Source organism: Bombus huntii, unplaced genomic scaffold (genome assembly GCF_024542735.1).
Source record: "Bombus huntii isolate Logan2020A unplaced genomic scaffold, iyBomHunt1.1 ctg00000068.1, whole genome shotgun sequence".
Taxonomy (NCBI): Eukaryota; Metazoa; Arthropoda; class Insecta; order Hymenoptera; family Apidae; genus Bombus; species Bombus huntii.
The window spans coordinates 609,306-633,092 of NW_026099327.1; the positions used below are offsets into that span (position 1 = coordinate 609,306).

A 23,787-nucleotide genomic window follows, 5' to 3' on the forward strand; every position below is an offset into this window, starting at 1 on the left:
GTTAGCTGGTAGACCGTTTGTCGCTCTTTTGTTTAATACGGAAGAAAGTTCGGTGTGGGTGTGCCCCTGTGCATAAAGAACGCGGATTCGTTGGTCCCACTTTCGTTAGGAAAAGTGAGGGTAACGAACCGCGGTGTCGATTGGTCATGCTGCACTACTGCTCGAAGGGATGAGTAGGGAGTCTTCTACCATCGTGGTGCGTAAATGACTGTGTGTATGAGAAAACCTAGCCTGTTTTATTACAGGGCTATTCGGGTTTTCCTAATGGGTGCATACCCGCTTTCTCCGTGTTTTAAAGGCGACTAATGAACCCAAGGACACCTCTAAAACCGACTGTGTTTCGAGCATATTTTGGCTTGCAATTCTTCAAGACAATCGGATTGAAGACATATGGCGAAACAATGCAGGGAAATGAAAGTTATGGTGGGTCCTTAGGTTTATTGAGGATCGAAGTGCCGTTACGCAGGTCGGTTGTTGTCCGGTCGCGCGGGCTGGCGAGCAGATGCTTTAGGCGTCGTAACATTCCTAAATTCCAATTAATAAGTAAAAACCGGAACGACCAAAATTCCCTGGACCGCGTAATCCGCATGAAAATACAAATTCAGCGTCGAATTCGAAGAGATAGATGAAAGAGGGATTCGATGGTAGAGCAAATCGGACGAACGGTTTGTAACACGAGACATTAATAAAGTTGGTGGAGCCGCGGAAAGCGGATGGAAATGGAAATTTTCCGATTTTAATATCGGCGAATGCATCGGGACGCGAGAAGAAAGATCAAAAGGTTGACTGTTGATTAATTTGAGCGGCACGCGAGCCACGAGCCCCGAGCCCCGAGCGTCGCGATGCTCGCGTGCGCCGAAGCTACTGCGATCGAGCGAGCGTCGTAACCTCGGTAAATAACCCGTCGTATAATATTACGTACACTGATCAACGATTCGGAAAGGGAGTTTCGCTAACCGGGGCATCGCCCCACCGTCGTGCGAAAATAAACTAATTAGCCTTTGGGGACGTCGAGGCATGCCCCTCGACGCCCCAGCGGATTTCAAGTCGTCGATTTTACAGCTAGCTGCTGTTACGTTCGAACCGTTTGTAAACCAGTGACGCGCAATTTGGGATAGCGATTGCGATCGAAATCCGACCCCTCTCGAGAATCCTACGGAAAGAGAATTTCTTTCGCAGTGGTTGGTCTGGCCGATCCAAGTTTCGGCGCGCGTTGTCGCGATGCCTAATCGCTGCGTTGCCGATCGTCGTTGCCATTGGAACGCGCGGCGAGCGAACAGCCGTGAGTTTGCTCTGTACACTCGAGGCCTGAACTTAAAGGCTTAACGACCTGTTTGCCGTTGCAGCTCGGCAGAAACGAATCTTCGGCGTCCGCCCGAGCTAAACCAGCGAATATTCGAGCGGCCTGCCTCGGAACGGTCGCTGAATTTCTGCTGAAAAATTAATCAACGCGGAACGTAAATCGCCAGTGATAAACACGTGAAAAACCATGCGCTGATGATGGGGTGGGGGGGGGGGTGGAAAGAACGGCAACGGCAACGTTGTTGCCAAACGAATGTAATGAACGGGCAAATACGCGTTTGTTTGCAAGTACCCTACGGCGAGCAAATAACGTTACGCGAAATACGCGGCCCGGTTTCATCCTGTGTCGTCCTTTTATACACACGCGTGAAAAATTTCGCGGAAATTCGCACTGGCGACGCAGAATCGGTGCGCGGAAGAAATCTGGCCGACTCCTGTTAATAAATTTCTTTCTTACAAAATTTACCCGTGGACCGCGCTATCCAGCCGCCCGTGTTTCCATCTCTTCGCCAGCAATTTGGCAACAGAGTTTACGAAAAGTTACGGGCGCCGACTGGAGAGAACGGCGAGACCGGTTTTTCTAAAATAAAACGATCCTGCGAAATATACGCGACGAGTGCCACGGTCAGTCTTGGAAACTCGAGTCTCCGCGAAATCTCCTTCCGCTTCTGGCTATACGTACAAGTATATCAACGCGCGCCTTGCAACGCGTCTCGTGCTGTTTTTCTCCTATTCTGCTTGCACGTTTCTCAAAGAGAATACCTAATACCAAGGTGGCCTTCGCTTTACGCGTCTGTGCGATTCCCGCGATGGAAAAAACGTCGCGCTGTTCAGCAAACCAGCGTCCACGCAACGACAATACGTATACGACGATGCATAAATCAACGAATGTTCGCGTATAGAAACTTGTAAAAAAAATCCACTGTCGAAAAATAGAAAAATTCGTACTCGTGCAAAGATCAGCGGGAAACGAAACGATTTTCGACTCGTAACCAAGCATTATAGTCATAGGAATGTAACGAAACGGCGCGCAAACAACCGACGCGAAACCATCGTGACGCAAAAGCATTTCGCGACAGGGAGCGCGGGTCCGACCGTAGCGAAAAACCAGCAGCCAGCCCGCTGTCGTTTCACCCAATGGGGGATTGTATCGATATGTCGAGGCAGCGTCGCTGAAACCTGCTGATGGCAGAGAGCCAACGATAAGGGCCGCCATCTATCGACCGTAAGAGCCTCCTTTTGTATTAACGACGCTGTTCCGACTGTAATTGAGAGCCTCTGTACTCCGGCCCAACGTCGCCAGGTTATTAAATCCCGGGATATAAATTAGTTAATATTATCCACGCGCCGCTAGCTCGCACTCTTTTCTTCGCCAGAGAAATGGATTTTCCGCTAAACTTAAATTGCTTAGCGATCGCCGGATGTGAAAGTTTTATCGAGTTCGTCGATAAAGAGCTTTCGCGTACAACCGACCCGATCAACGTACCATCGACACGCGACAACTGCCAACGATTTACGACGGTTACGATGGTATTACCTTTTCTTCACGATACTTTTCTTTTTCTTTCTCTTCTTCCGCCGTATTTGAGTTGATCACTATGGTTGGTCGCTTTACGTCATCGTGTACGAGGGACACGCCGAATAAAGTTTGTGGAAAATCATTACTCCACGGATCCTTTTCATCGAGTGTTCCAAGATAGCCGTTAGTGGAATTTTCGACCTCGTTTAAGACCCATCAACGAGCTGAAATCTGCTCGCCAACTTTACTCGGAATTCAATGCTTTTCAATTACAAAGATTTTCCGGTTAACCGTTCCTTAATTAAACATGTAACTATACCGAAACGTTTAAATTACTTTTTGGACCTGGTATACAGGTCAAAGCTACTCCAGTTTACTCTGCTTTTTTCAGATCGTCCCTTTCAATTTCGCTGCGCGGAACGTCGGGAAAGGAACTCGAATACGAACGACACGAATAATTTGATAGAAAATCATCGTCGAAGCGAATTCGAAGCAAATTCGAAGCAAATTCGAAGCAAATTCGGGCCGAACGAATTCTCGCCTCGATTCGAAGCCAATATGCTTGTCCTTAAATTGGCTGTCCTCCTCGGCAGGATACCTACGAAATCGCAAATACGAGACCGACGATTCGTAGGAAAATCTGTGTGACCGCCGATAATAAAATCTCCTATAATCGACGTTGGCCTGCTTACGTCAATCTGCTCGTGGCAGGTGTCCGACGATACAGGCTCAACGCGACATCAACCTCTTCGTTATAATCCGTACAAGCTTGGTCTCGTGTAACGGTAACGTTAGTCGTGTAATAGATACTTTCGATGTCGGCGTCGAAATCATTTCCCAATATATTTCCTGCGAAATTGCTTCGTAATTTCGTAGTAACACACCGACTGGCTATGTGCCACGTCACCGACTCGCCTACACCTTGCTATCTCTCCCTTAACGACAATTTTATTGAACCGAGCGATCGACCCAGCTCGCCCGGTAAATACCTTCGCTCCTCTGGACACACCGACGATAATTGACCCAGTTCGATATCTTTGTAAACCGACGCCAGGCGTTTCTTGCCTCGTAAAGACGAATCTTTCGAACGGTGTCATTCGCGTTCAATTCGTTTTTCTAGCGAGGGGTCTCGAATCTTTAAACGACGAGAAACCTAATCACTTTCAGACAACTTTCGTTTAAAGACGAAAGAACGTAAAGAACTGGGTTCGGCCTTCTCCCATCTGCGTATCTTTCGGGGAGTCGATTGCGATGGTCATCTCCTTTGTCGGATACGATTCGAATTGGTCGAATAAGCTGGCAAGTGCTAGATCCGTCTCATCTCCTTCTTCCGTCGAATATTAGCGCCACTACGAACGCATAAGCCGAAAAATCTTGCCACCGTATTACGCCGAAATATTAGACGATGTTCATTCGCAAGCGATAAAGCTTCGCTACTGTTCGCGATCGGCGCTGCTCTACTACGAAATATCAAATTTATCGCGTAGCCGCGTACACGGGAGAAGGAAAGAGATCGCAAGGGCGGTATTTACCCAATGCGAGAGACAGGCTACGAAAGACGAGCACGAGCGACTACAAAGTTCAATCGGGCTCGATGAAGCTTAACTTGCTCCGCGGAGAGCGGCCATTTGGAATTCGAGTGGCGTGTACGGTGTGCTCGGAGCGTTAACGAGTTCGATAGTCATCGTAAATAAGCAACCAGCGGTCCGAAAAGTCTCGCCACGGTCAAGAAGACTTAAGAAGCCGTTCGCGGAAGATGGACGGCGCCACCCGCTACTTCTCGGCCGGAAATTACAGGTGACTTAGCGCGGTCTCTCTGCCCTCGCTTCTCTCGATAGACAGAGAGAAGCGGGCGCGGGCGCATCGTAAAATCCAAGCGAAGAGAAAGAAAGAGAGAGAGAGAGGCGTCGCTCGTCGAAAAACTCAGATGCGATCTTTCGCGAGTTCGTCGACAGTTTCTGCCTCGCTGTTACGTTTCTACCGCCCCCGCTGTATTTCGAAACGGAAGGGGGGCGCGATTCCGTCTGTCGGCTCTCTTCCTGCACGCTTCGTTGTGCACCGTCGCGCGTATCTAGACGCTGGAAACGAGAATTATGAAAATTTCGTGGAGCAGTTGCGCCAACTCTTCTCGTTTCTCGCCATTGAAATCGCAGGTGTCAGGTCGCGCGATCGATACAACCCCCGTTAAAGGATCGAAACGATGTTCGTTTGCGATTCTAGGCAAAATCGTTTCCTATTTAGCGTGAAAGTTCCAATTGTTTCTCTCGTCTAGTTAGCGCGCAAGCTTCTTCTCCTTTCCTTTCACTCGTTAGAAGCGAAATAGTTCAGAGATCCTCGCAGCGTTTCAAACATCCCGATGACTCTCTTCGTTCCATTGTCTTCGTCCAGTTGTCTTCGAAACGTTAATTTATTCGTTCGTTCTCCTCGTTGGCGTAAGCGCAAACGCGCTCGATCGGTTACCTCTATTTTCGTTTTTTTCTCTGGGTAGCGCGTCGAGCGAAAAGCGGGTGTGAGTGGCTTGACGGCTCGAGAGAGTGCGATCGAGGATTCCCGATGTTCTTCTCTGACGGATCGTCGATATACGTAGACCGCGACGAGGTCCAACTCGATTTCGCGTCGCGCGTTTCAGAGGATATCAGCCCTTTTCTCTCGCGATCCAGCAAGAAACGACGAGCCGAGCGAAGGAGGAGGAGTCAACCTCGACTGCGGTATCTGCGCCGACGACGCGATCCGAACGTAGCGATTGGAAGGTCGCTTTAAGCGTTAATTTGGCGATCTCGCGATCGATCGAGATCGGTGTCGGGATCGGCGTAATACGCGCGTACGATCCCATATTACGAGCGAAAGACGATTAAAAGACTTCGCGCTCGTAACCGTAACACTGTCCGGGCATGGTTGTCCTTGGGTTTACGACGCCTGTCGCTCGAGATCCCATTGTCTCGAATCGATTATCCAACACTTTGCACCTGCTCCGATTAGTGCAACGTCGAGGAACAAAACAATGCAAGAACGATAAAACATAGGATATACATTAAATGATAAGGGATCGGGGCTTTGGCGCTACTTTGGCGGGGCTACTTTGGCGGCTTAAAAGAGACGAATACGTGGAATACGTCGATCGATCTCTCGTATCGAGGATACGGACTGGCGAACGTAAGACGGATCAAGTTTCGAGCAACGTTTCGAAAGGGCGAATAAATTGGAATTAACGCGGCTCGCTATAGGGCGAGTATACGGAAACCACGGGCTGCGATAATGTAACCCGCGGGATAAAGGCTTCCGCGTACGACTCGACGTACAATTGCCCTTTACAGTGTTGGCAGTGGAAAACGATCTGCGCACAGATCGGGGTGCGGCTTAATGCCAATTCACGGACAAAGGGTGACCGCGGACGAAAAAGAGAGCCACGGGATTCTTGGAGCGAGCGAGTAAAGTGAGAACGGCCGGCTGCGCCGTTTCTTTCGACGTTGCTCTCTCGATTCGGAGATAACAGCGCTGTGTGCCGCCGGACGATTAATAACCGACTCGAGATCTAGATACGAATAAGTATAAAAAGGTTGGATCTTGGTTTCGTCGTTCTTACGACCATATAACGCTTCGTAGGACGTGACGATGTGAAACGAAGAATCCCTTCAGAATGGAAAATGCCGCGACACGGACCGACGCGAAGGCCGACTTTGATACAAAGCCGAAGGTACTTGACTCCAACGACGTCGAGTATCGCTCAAGGGAGATCGGTCATGAAGTAAGGGAAAGAGGAGCACTCGTACGATCCTCGTCCCCCGTGCGATTAAATATCGCAGGGGTGCGGTCGATGGAGATCGTAAGAAGATTCGCGATAAAGCGATCGAAGCAGGCTTACGCCTGTAATCTTTGGAGGTACGTTAATATCGCGACTAAACGTCGTAACCTACGAAATCCGGAGAAGAGGGTCGCAGTTATTAATCGGGCAGCGATAATCGCCGGCTCCACGATATCCAACGAATTCATCCGCCCCCTCGTCCGTCGATACTCCGTCGTTCTTCGATCGTCGTTCTTAATTGCGCGTCTCAGGGGGACGAGAGCAACGCGTATCGCCACCACGCGTCGATCGACGAGGTATCGATTCGCTTCCGCGACCAGCGTCAAAGGCCGGGCCGACGAAACAACGTTATGCCACGCGTCGAGATTCGCGTTGCTCGGCGTCTTTCTCCGTGGGTCACGAAACCAAAAGGGAGGAAAAACACGAGGGATCCGTGAAAAGGCGTCGTTGTTCGATCAGCGTGTGTCCAACGATAAGCGAAGCGACGAGGACGCGACCTAACACCAACACGGGCAATTCCTTTTCCTCGGGTTTCTCGTTTTCTGGATGGACGATCCGGTCCGTAGTTTTTGATTCTCTACAGAGGAGTATACAAGTACTTGATTTGCAAAATGATTAGTTTAAAAGATATCTTAAATTTAACTTTTTTTTATTTTATTTTATTTTATTTCTTTTATTCCTTTTTTTATTTTATTTTACTTTTTATTCTATTTTTTTTATTATGTACCTTGCAATTCGTACAGCTGAACATTAAATTTAGTATTGTAGGACTTGTGTGAATGAGGAGGAAGGATAAGAGAGAGTTAACAAGTTTTTATGCTTTCATTAGTTTTTATTCACCTACAGTCTTGACTAAGAATATACAATTCAGTACTAATATATATAGAAAAATACAAATATCCACATAAAACTGTACATACAATCATACATACGAAACCATACATACAAAACCAGACATACAAAACCAAACTTGACTAAGAATATACAATTCAGTAGTAATATATATAAAAAAAAATACAAATATCCACATAAAACTGTACATACAACCATACATACAAAACCATACATACAAGAATTATTATACTTAGAAAAAAAGTGTCTGGCAATAGTAGCGATTATTCGGGATCGAGGTATCCCAACTCCAGCCAGTATGCTGCCATATCTCTTGCGGATTCTCCCGGCTCTCGGTCCAGCAGCAACCTTGCAGTTATTGCTTCTCCTGGAGAAGGATCGATGTTGACTAGGCTCCCTGTCCGTCTCAACATGGTGAATTGGGCCACTCGATGTCTCTTCCCTTGGATCGGTTGTTCTCGTACACCTGGCAGAACGATTTTTCTAGCCCACGGTGCCATTTTTGCCAAATTACGGGGCAGCAGCCGTATTGAATCGAGACATTGCTCGCTCTCTAACCCCCAATCGATTAGAAAGACGATGTAGCCAGTCATGGTCCTTTGTAAAAGGATGGCTCTTTCCCAAGCGCTAGATTCCTTAAAATCTACTAGCACGGCGACTAGCATGCCTGTTCTTAAACTTTTCGCCTTCGGCAAGTACTCCACGGGATGTTCCATCATCTTCAAATTGAGTGTTTGGGTTATCTTCGGCCATCCAGCCAAACGAACCCACATGGTGGTAAGTGACTCGACTCGAACCACCCGGACGGGAACTCCTTCTCGGAACCGATCGTTTGTCTTTTGTAAAATCTCCATGGTATACTAGATTTGGAAAAAATTTCGAATGTTAATGTTCGACTATACTGATCTGCCTAGTTTACGTGTCTATGTCGGATGGTGCTGGCTCCGCCGGGAATCGGACCCCCCTTTATATACCAGCAGCACCGACCTTGGAGAGGACCCCCTTTATATATCAGCTGCACCGACCTTAGAGAGGACCCCTTTAAATATCAGCAGCACCGACCTTGGAGAGAACCCCCTTTATATATCAGCTGCACCGACCTTAGAGAGGACCCCTTTAAATATCAGCAGCACCGACCTTGGAGAGGTACTCGGTCACCGTTTAAGCTAAACGCACGTTTTCGTTTGTCTTTTTTCACGCTTTTCTTGTCCTCGCAATATTTTATAACAGTGTTATCAATACATACAGGCAAAATATATAGTCTATTTTTGATACACAAGTGTCAGATATCAATTATTGCTTTCCGTTAAAATAAATATATCATTATTAGATGCTCTTTTTAATATTCCGATCCGCATCCTTACAATATTTTACAATTTTTAACCTAAAAATGTCGCTAGAAAATAGAAAACGAAAAACAATTTGAAAAGCACTAGCTCGCTTGAATGTGAAAATTGTGACGTGGGTGTATGTGCTTTGCCCTGCTTTAAAATATATCACACTCAATTGTATTATTAATAATTAAAGTAAATTATTAAAGTTCACGTATATGTATCGTACCTTTAAGAAAAATTAACATTTAATTATCCAATGTGCTTGCGTAGAGAACAGCATTATCCGCCACATATTGCGGTGCAGTATCGTTTACGCGTAGTTCGCGTCAAACCCTGCCCTACGAAGGAACGTCCCCGCACAAAATTCAATCGTACCTAAGACGTTAAACCGATCCTTTGCAAGTTTTCTTCAAAGAGATACGCTATACGAGTTGTTTGATTGATATCCGAAAAGTTTCTTTCTGTTTATGAGGAAATAATAGACGCACAATGTTATTTGCTTTATATCGTTTTGTCGCATTACGTACGATCCATTTTGTTCTATTGAGATAAACACCGAGACATTTCACAGATTTGGTTTCACGTTTGTACGGAGGTGCTTTATTGTAAAAACGACGTTTGCGAAAAAAGACATTTTTCGGACAACCTAATATATTTCATACGATGCTGTTGCCAAGAAATATTTATTAACGAAATGCTAAAAACTGTTATTTGCAAACAAATACTAGGGGAAATTGTTTTATCCGCTTTTACACGCAGAAGAATTTTACTGCTCAATAATATTGCTATTGGAACGAACGAGCCGTTTCGCTAACATCGGAACGAAGTAGAAACGAATCGGTACTTATCAAGGAGAAAACCTTGTCCAGCGTGGGGAAAAGTTTAAGGACCGATGTCCCTCGATCCACGCTGGAGACGGCCGATGAAACAAGGCGAATTAGCGGGAGATCGGGAGCAGAAGGCAGAACGGGCGGAATAGAAAAGGAATGGATACGGCAAGCTTCGGCCGTGCGATTTCGTATCACGTAGCGTTATCCCCTCGTAAAGTTGGCCACTCGTGCCACTAGCAGAAACTGTATGGCGGGCTCCGAGAGGATTTTAATCGCGCGACGGTCGAACGTATCGGTGAAATTACTGGAGAGCCCCGTCGACGTGCCTTTCGTTCCTGTCTGCCCCACGGCTCGGCTGCCACGGATCTAACAGATTGACCGGATCCAACGTGCCGGGTTACGAAACTTCGAAACTGGCTAGAATCGACTGCTAAGTTAATTGCCGGTCGCTCCCTCGCACCTACTCGTCTATCAGACGACTCCAACTAGTAACCAACGAGGAAACCGCTGATGTCAGGCGTAAATTCAGCTGAAAATCCGTAGCGTGGAACGATGAAAGAGGCCGCACGGAAGAAAATAGCCTGGCGATCAAAAGGCTGGAACGTGCTTTCAGACCCGAACGCTTAGCTGCGCCGCCCCGCACCGAGATCCACTTTGACTTTCGCCCTTTGTTGCGAATATGACAGCCCGTTCGCGCTTTACCCTCGACGATCGACGCCGACCACGCTTCTGCCGCCTGTTATTTCCCAACCGTCCACCGTTTTGCTCCCCTTCTTTTTCATTTTCTTCTTTCCGCTCTTCTCCTTTTATCCTCTTTTCCCTTCTTCTCTCGCCGAAGCGCCGCGTTTGCTGTCGAGTTCGGCTACGATTGGCAAACACAAATCTTACGTGGACGCGCGATACGCGCGTTCCACGCATTTCAAATTTCACGACGTAACGTACTCGACGACTCAACGTAACGTGGAAAACGCGACAAGATGTTCGAATTTGGAATTATGCGAGCGCGCTGGGTCGATCGGCATGCCATCCGCCAAACGCGCGGCAAATAAATCTGTCGGTGTAATTTTAACGAGCCGCGATACCGCTCGAGGATTATACGGGTAATTTAAATTCCGCTCGCTCGATCGACGCGACTGATGGAACGACGATGAGCCGGCTGAGCCGAGATGAAATGATAAATTAGCGAATGAAACAGCCAAGTATAATGGAATGCCCGGTTAAATATAGAGCGTTTTAAACCGATTAACAGATAACTGCAAATTAGATCGTCCATTAACGCGGTTCGTCCACGTTCGAGCGGCATCGTTCGAGAATCAGTCGGAGAATTAGTCCGAGAATTAGTCAGAATACCCTCCGATCGATCGTTTTCCCCCCCGAAATCTGGCATTCAATCTGTTTCGATTCGCCATTCGCGCGATCCGAATTTAAGTTTCACGATTGTGAATACGAACGAGCCGTGCGTACCACTGACTATCGCACGATCGCTGTGGCAAAACGCTGGCGTACAATTAGCGCTATTTGCCGTTACGTGAAATATATTGTAAACGTTATTGCTCGCGCGTGGAAACTCGCTACTTCGCGCAGCCAGTCGAACTGTTCGATATTTATAGTTAGTCGACAAATACCGCGTACCTATCGTCGAGATTCTACGCAAGCATTGCGCGCGATAGAAACCCCTTCTATATCGTGCAATTGTCGTATCGAATAGCCGCTGCTCGAATTTCGCGCTGCGAATCGCATTCAAAAAATTTTATTTATCTGGAAATCGAACGTGCAGATTTTTTTTTTAATTCAAACGACGTAACCCGAGCAGTTAGATTGGCCGAATTTCGTTCTCTTTGGAAACTTTGAGACCTCCGAACAACCCGTCTCTAGATGTCTACGATAACTTTGAAATTCCTTGTAAATTCGACCAATCGCGGGGAGACGTACTCGCGAGGAGAGTCGTCAACGGGGGTCGTAAATCCCCGTTACGATTATAACAATCGACACCACGAATTGATCGATCCCCTGATTTCCTTTGAGAAAATGAGGGGTGATTGAGTTGGTATAACACTGGGATTCACAGTATTATAAAGTATATATTTCCAAGCACTTAGTTACAAAAGATTTGCGTGAAGAATGCGACTCTCGCGCTATGTGCAGACTGCCGCGTTAGGCGTTAGTTGGTAGACCGTCGCGTTAGGCGTTAGTTGGGAGACCGTCGCGTTAGGCGTTAGTTGGGAGACTGTCGCGTTAGGCGTTAGCTGGTAGACCGTTTGTCGCTCTTTTGTTTAATACGGAAGAAAGTTCGGTGTGGGTGTGCCCCTGTGCATAAAGAACGCGGATTCGTTGGTCCCACTTTCGTTAGGAAAAGTGAGGGTAACGAACCGCGGTGCCGATTGGTCATGCTGCATTACTGCTCGAAGGGATGAGTAGGGAGTCTTCTACCATCGTGGTGCGTAAATGACTGTGTGTATGAGAAAACCTAGCCTGTTTTATTACAGGGCTATTCGGGTTTTCCTAATGGGTGCATACCCGCTTTCTCCGCGTTTTAAAGGCGACTAATAAACCCAAGGACACCTCTAAAACCGACTGTGTTTCGAGCATATTTTGGCTTGCAATTCTTCAAGACAATCGGATTGAAGACATATGGCGAAACAATGCAGGGAAATGAAAGTTATGGTGGGTCCTTAGGTTTATTGAGGGTCGAAGTGCCGTTACGCAGGTCGGTTGTTGTCCGGTCGCGCGGGCTGGCGAGCAGATGTTTTAGGCGTCGTAACATCCTCCCCCCGTTGAGAGGGCACCGATCAAATTCTGGCTGTGGAGTCTGGTGTGTCGTTGGTGACCTCCTTCGCTCCGTGTGGGCGTTCGGCCTCGTCTGGATCTGGGTGGATGGGTAAGGGGACCAGTCTTTTGACGCCGCGGTCCAGGATGCTTGTTGCCGTCTGCACGGTAGCGGTCCGGATGATTCCGTCGGCTCCTGGATGGACCTTGATTACGCGGCCCAAAGGCCACTGCATAGAGGGCACGTTGTCCTCCCTGAGGATTACTACGGTGCCTTCATGAATGTTGTGTTTGCCCTTGTCCCATTTGCTGCGGCGGGTTAACTCGTTTAGGTATTCTCGATACCATCGGCTCCAGAAGTGCTGCTTAATCTGGTGAATGCGCTGCCAACTGGATAGCCGTCCTGATGGAACTGTCCTGAAATCACGCTCCCGTAAACTGGTTAGGGTATCACCGATTAGAAAATGACCGGGAGTGAGGACAGGGGGATCTTTCGGATCGGATGAGGTGGGAGTCAGTGGGCGTGAATTGAGAATGGCCTCAATTTCGATCACAAGGGTGTTGAGGTGTTCAAAGGTCAGGAGCTCCGTGCCGACCACGCGGATGAGATGGCGTTTGAACGATTTAACTGCGGCTTCCCATAAGCCGCCAAAATGTGGTGAGTTCGGAGGATTAAAACGCCATTGTATTTGTCGGTCGGCGAGAAAATTCTGTACCCTATCCTGGTGGTCGTCGGACTGCAATAGGGTCCGGAGTTCTTGCAGCTCCCGATTAGCCCCGACGAAATTGGTGCCGTTGTCGGTGAGGATCGTTGCGCAGTATCCTCGCCGCGAGATGAAACGGCGTAGCGCGGCCAAGAAGGCGTCGGTGGTTAGGTCGCTGACTAACTCTATGTGGACCGCCTTTGTCGCCAGACAAACGAATATGGCGGCGTACGTCTTGATTTTACGTCGGTTGCGGTCCCTCCTCTCCTTGATGTAGAATGGGCCGCAGTAGTCGATTCCGACGTTCCTGAACGGCCGCGATTCGGTAATACGCGCCTCTGGCAAATCACCCATCAAGTATTCCACTGGTGGAGGGTTGGCTCTGCAGCAGCGGACGCACCTTCTGAGAGTGCGCCATACCTGGCTACGGCCGTCGATCGGTCAATAGCGCAGTCTCATCGCGTATAGGGTAGCTTGGGTCCCTGTGTGATGATTGTTCCGGTGCTCTTGTTCTATAATTAGCTCTGTCACCGGGGATTTCGGTAGGATGATCGGGTGTTTTTGGCTGAAGGGTATGGCGGAGTTGGTTAGTCGCCCTCCTACCCGGAGTAGCCCATCTTCGTCGAGGAAGGGGTTTAATGGCTGTAGTTTCCCTCCAACGTCCTCGCATCGATTTTTTTGGAGGATCCGAATTTCAGGCGCGAAATGCTGGGATTGTAAGATTTTTATTAGCCTGTTGTGCGCTGCGGTCAGTTCGTCTGTGGTGAGATGGGCAGTTCGGTGTTGCTTATGTCTCCATAGAAGACACCGGGCGACGATTCTTATTAGTCTTGGCCAAGACGAGTAGCGATGGAGGAGAGTGTTGTCGTTAACACTCGTCCTCAGACAGATCGTCTTCTTTTGCTCCGGGAGGTCGACTACCGGTATCGGGCTCCAAACCGGCCAATAGCTTTCGCTTTGCAGGAGCCACCTTGGCCCGTTTTTCCAAATGGACGGACATAGGAATTCCTTGGGCGTCTGGCCTCGGGAGATGAGATCCGCTGGATTATCGTCGGTAGGCACATGACGCCAGTCGGAGATATTGGTCTTGGTCTGTATCTCAGCGACTCGATTCGCCACAAATGTTTTCAAGGTGTGCGGCGAAGACCTGATCCAATGGAGTACGATGGTGGAGTCAGTCCAGTAGACTATCCGCGATATCTTGGTCGTCAGGGCCTGTTGTATTGACGAAATCAAGGACGTCAAAATAAGTGCCCCACTTAATTCGAGACGTGGTATGGAGAGCGATTTGAGCGGCGCTACCTTCGACCGCGCCGTGAGGAGTCGAGTCCAAATATTGTTCTTTCGGTCAGTCGTCCGCACGTAGACGCACGCCCCATATGCCCTTTCGCTAGCGTCACAGAATCCGTGGAGCTCAATTTTCGTTGCGGATTCTAGGATGGTCTTCCGAGGGAACCTTACCGCATTTAACAACGGCAATTGGGTGTGGTATTTGATCCATGCTGTGTGTACGTCTGACGGAAGGGATTCGTCCCAATCTACCTTCAATGTCCAGACTTGTTGCAAAATCATTTTTGCTCGAACGATTACCGGCGCGAGCAATCCTAGTGGATCATATATTTGTGCGATGACTGAGCTGATTGATCGCTTTGTGATTCGGGAAGTGTCACTGTTCGTCTTGACCGAATATAGTATGGTATCGTCGGCTGAATCCCAAAAGACGCCGAGTGTTTTTAACGTGGATGACTCACCGAGATGTAATTTCTGCTTGGTGTCTTCCTCAGGTAGCCCTCTCAGCAGATCCCGATCGTTTGAGGCCCATTTGCGGATATTTAGACCGGCTAGCTTAAGTAATCTCGTGAGATCATTCCTGATTGATAGGGCTTCGTCCTTCGTATCGGCTCCGGTCAACGCATCGTCGACATAGAAGTCTCGCCGTAGGATCTGCGCTGCTCTCGGAAATCGAGGTCCCTCGTCCTCTGCCAACTGTTTGAGACATCGGATGGCCAGATACGGGGCTGCGGATAGACCGAACGTTACGGTGTTGAGTCGGTAAGTTTCGATCTCTCCGTTGTCGGCACGCCACAGAATCTTTTGGTAGGGACGATCTTCTGGACGTAGGAGGAATTGGCGGTACATCTTCTCGATGTCGCCGGTAAGGACATATTGAAATGACCGGAATCTCAATAGGATGTTCCTCAGGTCTTCTTGTAATTTCGGACCCGTATGAAGGGCGTCGTTTAGAGACACTCCCGTGGTACTTGAAGCTGAGCCGTCGAACACAACCCGTAGCTTGGTGGTGTCGCTCGATTCCTTGGTCACGCCGTGATGTGGTAAATAATATCCGTGGTCGGTGGCGTGATCCGTGTTGATCTTTGTCATGTGACCCAAGTCTAAATATTCTTGAATCACAGCACTATACGCGGTTTCATATTGTTTGTCGCGTTGGAATCGGCGATGAAGAGAGGCGAGCCTGCTCATTGCAGTGGCCTTCGATGACCCTAGTGAGGAAAGCTTTTCGTTGAACGGTAATGCAACGATGTATCTGCCTTCCTTGGTTCGTCGGACATGGTTTCGGAAATGTTCTTCACATAGTCGTTCCGATTCCGAAAGATGAGTAGTGGCCTGTCCCTCGTCGATCTCCCAAAACCGTGCGAGGTCCTCTTGCAGAGCCGTTGTGGTTGCGTGGAACGTATTTATCGCGGTTTGGGACGTGGGACTCCCCCCGATTACCCAGCCGAAGCGTGTTTTTTGTAGACGTAGTTCAGGTTCGCCTGGTTGTGCCAGATTGACCTGCCCGATGCACAGCGACGCGAATGTTGATCCGGTACTAAGTAAAACATCGATCGGGGCTGGGCAATGGAATTGTGGATCGGCTAGATGAATATTTCTGGGTAATCCCAGACTCGAGGGATCGATGGGCTCGCTTGGTACGAGGATCGATATGGCCGGGATAACAAGAAATCTCAATGTCTTCTTGTACTCGCCGTCCGTCGACGTGATGGTGGCCGTGGTGTAACGTTTTGCCGTGGTGCTCAAATTGTCGAGGGCTCCGATCTGGATCGCACATCTCCTTTGCCTTATACCGAGGGAGTTCGCGAGCCTGTCGGTCATGAAGTTCATGCTCGACCCAGTGTCGAGTAAGGCTCGGGCTCGGATTGGTTGTGCCTGTTTGTTCAAAACCTTGATCTGTGCTGTGGCCAACAGATCATGATGCAGAGGGGTGTGGGGAGATGTGTTTGTTAGTCCGATCCCCCTTGCTGTCGTAGTCTCGGACAGTCAGTTTTGCCCCGGTTGGGACTTGGATGAAGAGGTTGGGGTGGTGTTCCGGATCCGGGCTGAGCGTGACTCGTACGAGGAATGCTCTTTCGTACCTCTTGGAACCGAAGATGTATGCTTCCGTGAAGTATCGGATGTTCGCCTCGATTTGTGGGACGACCGCGACTTCGATGATCCCGATGGGGATTGTTCGGTGGAGGCTCGCTTGTGTGATGAACGACTGCCCGACGATCGACCGCTCGGTGCGCGACTGCCCGACGACCGACCGCTCGATGCGCGACTGTCCGACGACCGACTGCTCGGCGACCAACCGCTTGCCGACCGACCGCTCGACGATCGACCGCTCGACGATCGACCGCTCGAAGATCGACCGCTCGACGACCATGAATCTACCTGGGTTTTTTCGCGGTGTAGATACGTATGGTGTCGGTGACCGCAGATACGACACGAACCCGATGTACACTGTGTCGGCGAATGTCCTGTGCCTAGGCAATTTATGCACAACGATGCCTTCTTCACGATTTGAAAACGTTTGGTCGCTGATTTGGCCTTGAATATTTTGCAGTGTCTGATCTCGTGATGTCCGTTGCAGGTCGGACACACCACCGTTCTGCTGGTTGTAGCAAGGGTTCGCCCATGCGGTATGGTTGTTCGCTGACTGCGGTGTTTGTGTGTTGACCCTTTTGATTCCTTCTCTTTAGAGAGGAATTGAGTCCCGTTCGCCCGTGTTTTGAGAAAGTCTATCAGATGCTGATAGGATGGCACCTTTTGGCGGGGCAGTGTGCGTTGCCATTTACGCAGGCTGGACGCGGGCAACTTCGACGCGATCAATTCGATCATCGCTATGTTTGAAGTGACGGGCTCCTTTAGATGTTCGAGCGCCTTTAGATTTACGCTGATGGTTTCCAACAAATCCTCTAGGGCCTCTGGAGTTTCCCTTTTGATTTCCGGATAATTACGCATCAGATTCCAATGGCGCATGCAGATTTGGAGGGGGCAATTGAACTTGTCCTTCAGTGTATCAAGCGCGATGGAATAGTTGGCCTCTGTGAGTTCTAATGACTGGATACTCTGTGCGGCCCGTCCAGTTATAGATGAGCGTAGATGCTGGAACTTTTGGACATTCGTCAAACCTTCGTTAAGGTCCACTATGGATGTGAACGTGTCGTAGAAATAGGTCCAATTCTCGAGGGCACCGTCGAATTGGGGCACGCGGACCTCTGGAACGGTGGTCGGCTCTGGTTTCCGGCACGTCTCACCTCTTGTTGTAGTCGACGGGGTTGTTGCTGATATTTGCTCAAAGAGCTCTCGGAACCGCATGTCAAGCTCCCGATGCTCTTGCGATAACGAATCTACCCGCGCATCTTCCCCCTCATCTACCACACCTAACTCTTCTTGAACCTCGAGTATCCTCCTCCAAAGCTCATCGAACGAGCTGCGGCAAGATGCTAGGAAGATTCTGTTTGCCTTCCCAGACGCTTCGTACTCATCGAGTTCGCGCCTTATGGTTGCAAGTCGACGGGCTAGGACGCCTCGTCTCCGCCGTAACGTGCTGATTGATTCAGCTTGGGCCATGTTTGATTTTGATAATGAACGCCCTTACCTTGATCAAATGGACGTTGATCTGGGATTCTGTTGCTAATCGTTACGATGCGGCGTGGGCTCGTGTAGATGCTGCGCGACGGAGGTGCTTCTCTCCGATGGCGGTTCCCTTGCTCAGTTGACTAAGTGGTTGGAACTTGGATCTCACGCGACACTGTATAGTCACTGGTCAGTGCACTTTTTGGTGGCACGAGATCCGGCTCGAAGGACCATGTAAATTCGACCAATCGCGGGGAGACGTACTCGCGAGGAGAGTCGTCAACGGGGGTCGTAAATCCCCGTTACGATTATAACAATCGACACCACGAATTGATCGACCCCCTGATTTCCTTTGAGATAATGAGGGGTGATTGAGTTGGTATAACACTGGGATTCACAGTATTATAAAGTATATATTTCCAAGCACTTAGTTACAAAAGATTTGCGTGAAGAATGCGACTTTCGCGCTATGTGCAGACTGCCGCGTTAGGCGTTAGTTGGTAGACCGTCGCGTTAGGCGTTAGTTGGGAGACCGTCGCGTTAGGCGTTAGTTGGGAGACTGTCGCGTTAGGCGTTAGCTGGTAGACCGTTTGTCGCTCTTTTGTTTAATACGGAAGAAAGTTCGGTGTGGGTGTGCCCCTGTGCATAAAGAACGCGGATTCGTTGGTCCCACTTTCGTTAGGAAAAGTGAGGGTAACGAACCGCGGTGTCGATTGGTCATGCTGCACTACTGCTCGAAGGGATGAGTAGGGAGTCTTCTACCATCGTGGTGCGTAAATGACTGTGTGTATGAGAAAACCTAGCCTGTTTTATTACAGGGCTATTCGGGTTTTCCTAATGGGTGCATACCCGCTTTCTCCGTGTTTTAAAGGCGACTAATGAACCCAAGGACACCTCTAAAACCGACTGTGTTTCGAGCATATTTTGGCTTGCAATTCTTCAAGACAATCGGATTGAAGACATATGGCGAAACAATGCAGGGAAATGAAAGTTATGGTGGGTCCTTAGGTTTATTGAGGGTCGAAGTGCCGTTACGCAGGTCGGTTGTTGTCCGGTCGCGCGGGCTGGCGAGCAGATGCTTTAGGCGTCGTAACATTCCTAAATTCCAATTAATAAGTAAAAACCGGAACGACCAAAATTCCCTGGACCGCGTAATCCGCATGAAAATACAAATTCAGCGTCGAATTCGAAGAGATAGATGAAAGAGGGATTCGATGGTAGAGCAAATCGGACGAACGGTTTGTAACACGAGACATTAATAAAGTTGGTGGAGCCGCGGAAAGCGGATGGAAATGGAAATTTTCCGATTTTAATATCGGCGAATGCATCGGGACGCGAGAAGAAAGATCAAAAGGTTGACTGTTGATTAATTTGAGCGGCACGCGAGCCACGAGCCCCGAGCCCCGAGCGTCGCGATGCTCGCGTGCGCCGAAGCTACTGCGATCGAGCGAGCGTCGTAACCTCGGTAAATAACCCGTCGTATAATATTACGTACACTGATCAACGATTCGGAAAGGGAGTTTCGCTAACCGGGGCATCGCCCCGCCGTCGTGCGAAAATAAACTAATTAGCCTTTGGGGACGTCGAGGCATGCCCCTCGACGCCCCAGCGGATTTCAAGTCGTCGATTTTACAGCTAGCTGCTGTTACGTTCGAACCGTTTGTAAACCAGTGACGCGCAATTTGGGATAGCGATTGCGATCGAAATCCGACCCCTCTCGAGAATCCTACGGAAAGAGAATTTCTTTCGCAGTGGTTGGTCTGGCCGATCCAAGTTTCGGCGCGCGTTGTCGCGATGCCCAATCGCTGCGTTGCCGATCGTCGTTGCCATTGGAACGCGCGGCGAGCGAACAGCCGTGAGTTTGCTCTGTACACTCAAGGCCTGAACTTAAAGGCTTAACGACCTGTTTGCCGTTGCAGCTCGGCAGAAACGAATCTTCGGCGTTCGCCCGAGCTAAACCAGCGAATATTCGAGCGGCCTGCCTCGGAACGGTCGCTGAATTTCTGCTGAAAAATTAATCAACGCGGAACGTAGATCGCCAGTGATAAACACGTGAAAAACCATGCGCTGATGATGGGGGGGGGGGGGGAAGAACGGCAACGGCAACGTTGTTGCCAAACGAATGTAATGAACGGGCAAATACGCGTTTGTTTGCAAGTACCCTACGGCGAGCAAATAACGTTACGCGAAACACGCGGCCCGGTTTCATCCTGTGTCGTCCTTTTATACACACGCGTGAAAAATTTCGCGGAAATTCGCACTGGCGACGCGGAATCGGTGCGCGGAAGAAATCTGGCCGACTCCTGTTAATAAATTTATTTCTTACAAAATTTACCCGTGGACCGCGCTATCCTGCCGCCCGTGTTTCCATCTCTTCGCCAGGAATTTGGCAACAGAGTTTGCGAAAAGTTACGGGCGCCGACTGGAGAGAACGGCGAGACCGGTTTTTCTAAAATAAAACGATCCTGCGAAATAGACGCGACGAGTGCCACGGTCAGTCTTGGAAACTCGAGTCTCCGCGAAAACTCCTTCCGCTTCTGGCTATACGTACAAGTATATCAACGCGCGCCTTGCAACGCGTCTCGTGCCGTTTTTCTCCTATTCTGCTTGCACGTTTCTCAAAGAGAATACCTAATACCAAGGTGGCCTTCGCTTTACGCGTCTGTGCGATTCCAGCGATGGAAAAAACGTCACGCTGTTCAGCAAACCAGCGTGCAAGCAACGACAATACGTATACGACGTTGCATAAATCAACGAATGTTCGCGTATAGAAACTTGTAAAAAAAATCCACTGTCGAAAAATAGAAAAATTCGTACTCGTGCAAAGATCAGCGGGAAACGAAACGATTTTCGACTCGTAACCAAGCATTATAGTCATAGGAATGTAACGAAACGGCGCGCAAACAACCGACGCGAAACCATCGTGACGCAAAAGCATTTCGCGACAGGGAGCGCGGGTCCGACCGTAGCGAAAAACCAGCAGCCAGCCCGCTGTCGTTTCACCCAATGGGGGATTGTATCGATATGTCGAGGCAGCGTCGCTGAAACCTGCTGATGGCAGAGAGCCAACGATAAGGGCCGCCATCTATCGACCGTAAGAGCCTCCTTTTGTATTAACGACGCTGTTCCGACTGTAATTGAGAGCCTCTGTACTCCGGCCCAACGTCGCCAGGTTATTAAATCCCGGGATATAAATTAGTTAATATTATCCACGCGCCGCTAGCTCGCACTCTTTTCTTCGCCAGAGAAATGGATTTTCCGCTAAACTTAAATTGCTTAGCGATCGCCGGATGTGAAAGTTTTATCGAGTTCGTCGATAAAGAGCTTTCGCGTACAACCGACCCGATCAACGTACCATCGACACGCGACAACTGCCAACGATTTACGACGGTTACGATGGTATTACCTTTTCTTCACGATACTTTTCTTTTTCTTTCTCTTCTTCCGCCGTATTTGAGTTGATCACTATGGTTGGTCGCTTTACGTCATCGTGTACGAGGGACACGCCGAATAAAGTTTGTGGAAAATCATTACTCCACGGATCCTTTTCATCGAGTGTTCCAAGATAGCCGTTAGTGGAATTTTCGACCTCGTTTAAGACCCATCAACGAGCTGAAATCTGCTCGCCAACTTTACTCGGAATTCAATGCTTTTCAATTACAAAGATTTTCCGGTTAACCGTTCCTTAATTAAACATGTAACTATACCGAAACGTTTAAATTACTTTTTGGACCTGGTATACAGGTCAAAGCTACTCCAGTTTACTCTGCTTTTTTCAGATCGTCCCTTTCAATTTCGCTGCGCGGAACGTCGGGAAAGGAACTCGAATACGAACGACACGAATAATTTGATAGAAAATCATCGTCGATGCGAATTCGAAGCAAATTCGAAGCAAATTCGAAGCAAATTCGGGCCGAACGAATTCTCGCCTCGATTCGAAGCCAATATGCTTGTCCTTAAATTGGCTGTCCTCCTCGGCAGGATACCTACGAAATCGCAAATACGAGACCGACGATTCGTAGGAAAATCTGTGTGACCGCCGATAATAAAATCTCCTATAATCGACGTTGGCCTGCTTACGTCAATCTGCTCGTGGCAGGTGTCCGACGATACAGGCTCAACGCGACATCAACCTCTTCGTTATAATCCGTACAAGCTTGGTCTCGTGTAACGGTAACGTTAGTCGTGTAATAGATACTTTCGATGTCGGCGTCGAAATCATTTCCCAATATATTTCCTGCGAAATTGCTTCGTAATTTCGTAGTAACACACCGACTGGCTATGTGCCACGTCACCGACTCGCCTACACCTTGCTATCTCTCCCTTAACGACAATTTTATTGAACCGAGCGATCGACCCAGCTCGCCCGGTAAATACCTTCGCTCCTCTGGACACACCGACGATAATTGACCCAGTTCGATATCTTTGTAAACCGACGCCAGGCGTTTCTTGCCTCGTAAAGACGAATCTTTCGAACGGTGTCATTCGCGTTCAATTCGTTTTTCTAGCGAGGGGTCTCGAATCTTTAAACGACGAGAAACCTAATCACTTTCAGACAACTTTCGTTTAAAGACGAAAGAACGTAAAGAACTGGGTTCGGCCTTCTCCCATCTGCGTATCTTTCGGGGAGTCGATTGCGATGGTCATCTCCTTTGTCGGCAAGTGCTAGATCCGTCTCATCTCCTTCTTCCGTCGAATATTAGCGCCGCTACGAACGCATAAGCCGAAAAATCTTGCCACCGTATTACGCCGAAATATTAGACGATGTTCATTCGCAAGCGATAAAGCTTCGCTACTGTTCGCGATCGGCGCTGCTCTACTACGAAATATCAAATTTATCGCGTAGCCGCGTACACGGGAGAAGGAAAGAGATCGCAAGGGCGGTATTTACCCAATGCGAGAGACAGGCTACGAAAGACGAGCACGAGCGACTACAAAGTTCAATCGGGCTCGATGAAGCTTAACTTGCTCCGCGGAGAGCGGCCACTTGGAATTCGAGTGGCGTGTACGGTGTGCTCGGAGCGTTAACGAGTTCGATCGTCATCGTAAATAAGCAACCAGCGGTCCGAAAAATCTCGCCACGGTCAAGAAGGCTTAAGAAGCCGTTCGCGGAAGATGGACGGCGCCACCCGCTACTTCTCGGCCGGAAATTACAGGTGACTTAGCGCGGTCTCTCTGCCCTCGCTTCTCTCGACAGACAGAGAGAAGAGGGCGCGGGCGCATCGTAAAATCCAAGCGAAGAGAAAGAAAGAGAGAGAGAGAGGCGTCGCTCGTCGAAAAACTCAGATGCGATCTTTCGCGAGTTCGTCGACAGTTTCTGCCTCGCTGTTACGTTTCTACCGCCCCCGCTGTATTTCGAAACGGAAGGGGGGCGCGATTCCGTCTGTCGGCTCTCTTCCTGCACGCTTCGTTGTGCACCGTCGCGCGTATCTAGACGCTGGAAACGAGAATTATGAAAATTTCGTGGAGCAGTTGCGCCAACTCTTCTCGTTTCTCGCCATTGAAATCGCAGGTGTCAGGTCGCGCGATCGATACAACCCCCGTTAAAGGATCGAAACGATGTTCGTTTGCGATTCTAGGCAAAATCGTTTCCTATTTAGCGTGAAAGTTCCAATTGTTTCTCTCGTCTAGTTAGCGCGCAAGCTTCTTCTCCTTTCCTTTCACTCGTTAGAAGCGAAATAGTTCAGAGATCCTCGCAGCGTTTCAAACATCCCGATGACTCTCTTCGTTCCATTGTCTTCGTCCAGTTGTCTTCGAAACGTTAATTTATTCGTTCGTTCTCCTCGTTGGCGTAAGCGCAAACGCGCTCGATCGGTTA

At 49.0% G+C, this 23,787-nt stretch overlaps 2 protein-coding genes across 2 annotated transcripts; both read right to left on the reverse strand.

Annotated features, from left to right (window-relative positions):
* Nucleotides 1–12,428: 12,428 nt before the first annotated feature.
* LOC126876274 (uncharacterized) lies at nt 12,429–13,463 on the reverse strand. The gene has a single exon (XM_050639123.1). It carries the CDS (start codon nt 13,461–13,463, stop codon nt 12,429–12,431), a length of 1,035 nt encoding a protein of 344 aa, XP_050495080.1.
* An 87-nt stretch (nt 13,464–13,550) lies between these two features.
* LOC126876275 (uncharacterized) lies at nt 13,551–17,963 on the reverse strand. Its single transcript, XM_050639124.1, has 2 exons — nt 16,841–17,963; nt 13,551–16,303 (listed from the first exon to the last, which is right to left on the reverse strand). Exons 1-2 carry the CDS (start codon nt 17,961–17,963, stop codon nt 13,551–13,553), a joined length of 3,876 nt encoding a protein of 1,291 aa, XP_050495081.1.
* Between the last annotated feature and the right edge of the window lie 5,824 nt (nt 17,964–23,787).